Source organism: Fukomys damarensis, unplaced genomic scaffold (assembly GCF_012274545.1).
Source record: "Fukomys damarensis isolate Sample0158 unplaced genomic scaffold, DMR_v1.0_HiC HiC_scaffold_19, whole genome shotgun sequence".
Classification (NCBI taxonomy): Eukaryota; Metazoa; Chordata; class Mammalia; order Rodentia; family Bathyergidae; genus Fukomys; species Fukomys damarensis.
Window position 1 is genome coordinate 23,384,676 of NW_022900931.1, and position 4,441 is coordinate 23,389,116.

Sequence of the window (4,441 nt, forward strand, 5' to 3'; positions counted from 1 at the left end):
GTTGTTTGCATTTCTTGGTGTTTTCATTCCAGATCAGATCTTAGCCTCTGCCTCTACAGTGAGGGTAAGTTTGTGAATCTATTCTTATGAGATTTGTTCTTAAAATATCCTCATATGGGCATAATTTACCTTCTTACTGTGGCGCTCTCCTAAATGAAGGGCATTCGTGAAACTGTTAAGTTGTATTTCTTTGCTCAGTTTTGAGAAATGGAGTTAGGGTCAGTGAATACCACCTGTCTTTCCTGGTCATCTCTAAAGTTTCTGGTACATATTTTTCTCATGTCTTTAGTAGATATTACTGTATTCGTATCTTTGTTCCCTTACTTACTTTGCAACAGTCTGTAGGCGATGATGAGGGAAATGCTGTTTGCTGTGTGTAAACATGAAAATAAGCATAGATTGATTGATTGATGTTATTCTTTCTCTTTTCGCCTTTGATGCACATTTCATTTCAGCAGTAACATTGGAAATTCAGGCAATTCTTTTACACACGATGAATGCTGTGCTGTGGAGCACATTCGCCATCATATTTTGCATGGAAGTCGTTATTGGATATTTAGGAAATGGACTAATAGCACTAGTGAACTTTATGGACTGGATCAAGAGAAGAAAAATCTGTGCAATTGATCAAATACTCAGTGCTTTGGCGATCTCCAGAATTGGTGTGCTCTGCATAGGGCTCCTAAGTGTGCTAATACTTGTACTTGACTCTGCTTTCTTCATGACTATAATCAGGTTTAGAGTGATGAGCATTACCTGGACAGTGACCAATCATTTTAGCCTTTGGCTGTCTACCTGCCTCAGCATCTTCTATTTTCTGAAGATAGCCAATTTTTCTAACCCTCTCTTTCTTTACCTCGCATGGAGAATTAAAAAAGTGGCATCAGGGACTCTGCTGGTGTCTCTGTTCTTCTTGTTTTTAAATGTTACACTGGTGAGCAAATACATTGATGCCTGGAATGACGCATTAAAAAAAAATATGTCTTACAGTTCCAGGATAAGGAACTCTGTACAAATTTTCAAACCTCTTGCATTCATGAATTGTGTGTTCGCTTTTATACCCTTTTCTGTGTCCCTGACAAATTTTTTCCTGCTCATCTTCTCCATGTGGAAACACCTTAAGAAACTGCAGCGCAATATGAAAGGATACAGGGATGTCAGCACCACAGCTCATATAAAAGCCTTGCAAATTGGGTTTGCCTCTATCCTGCTGTACACTCTTATTTTTCTGTCTCTTATCATAGAAGTCATATGCTTAGAATTCCTGGATGAAACTCTTATCCTTTTGTATGACCAGGCGAGCGGAATTTCTTTTCCTTCGAGTCCCTCTTTCGTCCTGATTCTGGGAAACAGGAAGCTGAGACAGGCCTCTCTTTCAGTATTGAGGCGGCTAAGGTGCAGGGCCAAAGGTGTGGAATACTCAGATCCATAGATCATTAATATCAACTTTTGAATTCTAGAAGAAAATGAGTGCCCCCCAAATTATTGTATTTTCTAAGTTTGTGCTTTCCAAATATTCTGCTTTTTATGGAAGTTTTGGGAATTTAAAAAAAGTAATTTTAGAATGAGCACTATTCAAACATATTACAGTCTTTGGACTAAATATTTACTTCTGCTGATATAACATACAGTTAATATTTACTTCTGCTCATATACTTATAAAGACAAAAGTATCGGTAGAGATTCTTTACAAGTAGGAAATATTTTTTTTCTCTCATTGAGTTTATTGGTACATTTTAGGTATACAGTGCAGTTACATTCATCACTGGGATCTCGTACCTTTACATGACAGGTCTTGGTTCTCATTTTTTCCCTGTGTCCCTGAAGGAAATATTTATAGTAGCAAATAAAATGGAATTTTGGTCATTAATTAGTGTTCCTGAGATTTTAAAATATGAAACCTGTAATATACAAGATATATATGATGTATATAAGTATGATTTAGTATTGTCATTGAAAACAGAAGCTTATAATCTTATACACATAAAACAAGTTTTCAAGGTAGCAAATGTGCCTAAAACATCAGATAAAATATAGATTATTGGAAATCAAACACATTCAATGCGTCTTTTACAGTAGTACCTGATTGATGAATTTCAAAATATTTGCCAGATTTGTGAACCTGCTTTATTCTAATTTAGTATCATATTATCAATTTAAAATTAAGAATGATTTGAAAATTTTGTTATTAGAAATATATAATTCACATTTGGAAATATATTACACTCTCCTGTTGTTTTTGTTTTAGAACAGGGGATCAAACTCAGGACCTTGTCCTTGCAAGGCAAATGCAGTATTGTTGAGCTAAATCCTGGGCTCCCTCTCCTGTGTATTTTTCTTTTTTTGGTACTGGGGATCAACCTCGGGACCTTGCTCTTGTGAGGCAGGTGGCAGCACCACTGAGCTACATCCCTGGCCCCTATGTATTTTAAAGGTAAAGACCACAGTCTATTTTATTTTTAGTACACAAGAATAACAGCCTATGCCTATGACCATCTTTTAAAGGGATACCACAGAGGGAAACTGCTTTTGTAATACTTCTGCCATGATGTCACTCTAGTTTACAAGAGTGGAAAACATACAGGAAAACCAACTGAAAGTAACTGAGTGCTCAAAGTATGATCAACATGAAGTTCTATTATGTTTATGTGTTATTCATATTGATTGTAGGGCAGTAATGAAAGGTAAATTTAAAAATAAATGAATTTATAAAATAGGTGAAAAATATAAAATAAATAAGGTCAAGAAGTGAGATCAGAGAAGGAAACATGGTCATATTAACTATCATTCTATCATTAAATCTTCCTTATAGTATAATCCTGTATATTTTTAGAAATGAAGAATTTCTAAATCAATCTTATTTTCACAAGTAAATCCTTTCAAACCATTGGGTTTATGTTTGGATTAGATTTCATTGCCCTCCTAATGTTGTTTACTCGTTCGTTGAATTTGTCTAACATTGCATCTCAAACATCTTTTCTATGTTTTTTTGAAGACATTTTAATGAGAATCATAGTCTCAGCAAAAGAGTGGGACTAAGAAGAGGAGACACTAGTGTTTAGGTGCAGGTGACCTGTGTACCCCATGATGAACCCTGTGCTCACATCTATGCCCGTGCCCTTGGCCCTGACAACTTTCCTCCTGCTCCTCTTCTTCCTTTGGAAACATCTGCAGACAAGGGAGCACAGTGCCAATGGAATCCGTGATGCCAGCTACATACACTATTACTTGAAAGAGGCATCACTTCTCACCTAATATGTTACTTTCTTTGTGGCACAAGTTGCAAAATTTAAGTTGCTGGAAAAATATGATCGTTTGTCTGTTCAGGCTACTAGCATGGCTTTTGCTTCTGGCCACACACAAGTCCTGATTCTGGGAACCAGTACACTGAGGCAGGCCAGTTTGGGTACTGAGGTGGCTGAGATGCAGGTACAAAGATGTGTGATCTTTGACTCTATCGACCATTTGGGGGAACATCTTGCATATTCTACAGGAAAATCAGTTCACAAAAAATCTTTGCATTTATAAATTCATGTATTCTTTTTATGTAATGTTGTGAATTCTAGAAAAGTGTTTATGGATTAAGCACTACCAAAATATATTGTACCTTTGCTGTATTTATGCAATATTGTACATCAATATGCTTACATGGAAATAAACATTGTATATAAATGTATGTATACACTAAATCTATCATTCTACATACATATTTCAAATTGCAAAAGTTTTTAAATTTTCAGAAATGTGATCCTGTTTTATTCAAATTTCTTATCTCTCATTGGTTTCAAATGTAGGAATTCTTGGAACATTTTTATTGAGGTTAGAATGTATAATTCACATTTGGAAATATATTGTATTATCCAGTATAATAGTTAGCATGACATCATAATCAATTTTAATTTTAATGCTTAAGAAGAGAAAATCATAGTATTTTAACTGAATGTCACTGGAAATTTATTGTTGTTATTTTTTGCGTCATCATATAAACTTTTTTAATCAGGATGGAAAACATCCAGGTTGTCATAGAAATATATGATTTGTGTTTTAAGCTCGTTATTATATCATCTGTATATAAATATTGGTAATGATTATTTCAGAATTATTTGGAATTTTCTTTTCTGGTATTATCTGTGAAACAATATGGCCTGAAGATTCAAAATGCTCATTTATTGTGGTGATAACTGGCATCTTTGTAAGTGAAATGTTTGCTACTATTTTGCCAAAAAGCATAATATTGTCATTATTTTGCTATAATTATATATTATAAATAATTTTCTGAGACAATCTTTCTATTGTTATCTTTTTCAATAAAACTTGAATTAAAAAGTCCTAAATATGTTTTCTTATCTGTGTCAATGATTATATTTTTCCATCTTTTCTTACCAATTCAAATAATGATACATGATAATACTGCTACACAAAACAATGGTAGGCTATCTAG

At 34.1% G+C, this 4,441-nt stretch overlaps 1 protein-coding gene across 2 annotated transcripts; it reads left to right on the top strand.

The window, feature by feature from the left end:
* Window positions 1–3,469, top strand: LOC104875859 (taste receptor type 2 member 110-like). Of its 2 annotated transcripts, none has more exons than XM_010643596.2 (2): window positions 1–64; window positions 456–1,474. In XM_010643596.2, exon 2 carries the CDS (start codon window positions 494–496, stop codon window positions 1,430–1,432), a length of 939 nt encoding a protein of 312 aa, XP_010641898.1. In that variant the 5' UTR covers window positions 1–64; window positions 456–493; the 3' UTR covers window positions 1,433–1,474. The 2 variants fall into 2 exon arrangements, 1 of the variants encoding a protein (XP_010641898.1); XR_004518130.1 differs by lacking the exon at window positions 456–1,474 and adding an exon at window positions 2,996–3,469 and having other exon boundaries at window positions 20–64.
* The last annotated feature ends 972 nt before the right edge of the window (window positions 3,470–4,441 follow it).

Bases quoted from the DNA above. Each gene is read 5' to 3' on its own strand.
- LOC104875859 (XM_010643596.2), top strand. From the start codon at position 494: ATGAATGCTGTGCTGTGGAGCACATTCGCCATCATATTTTGCATGGAA.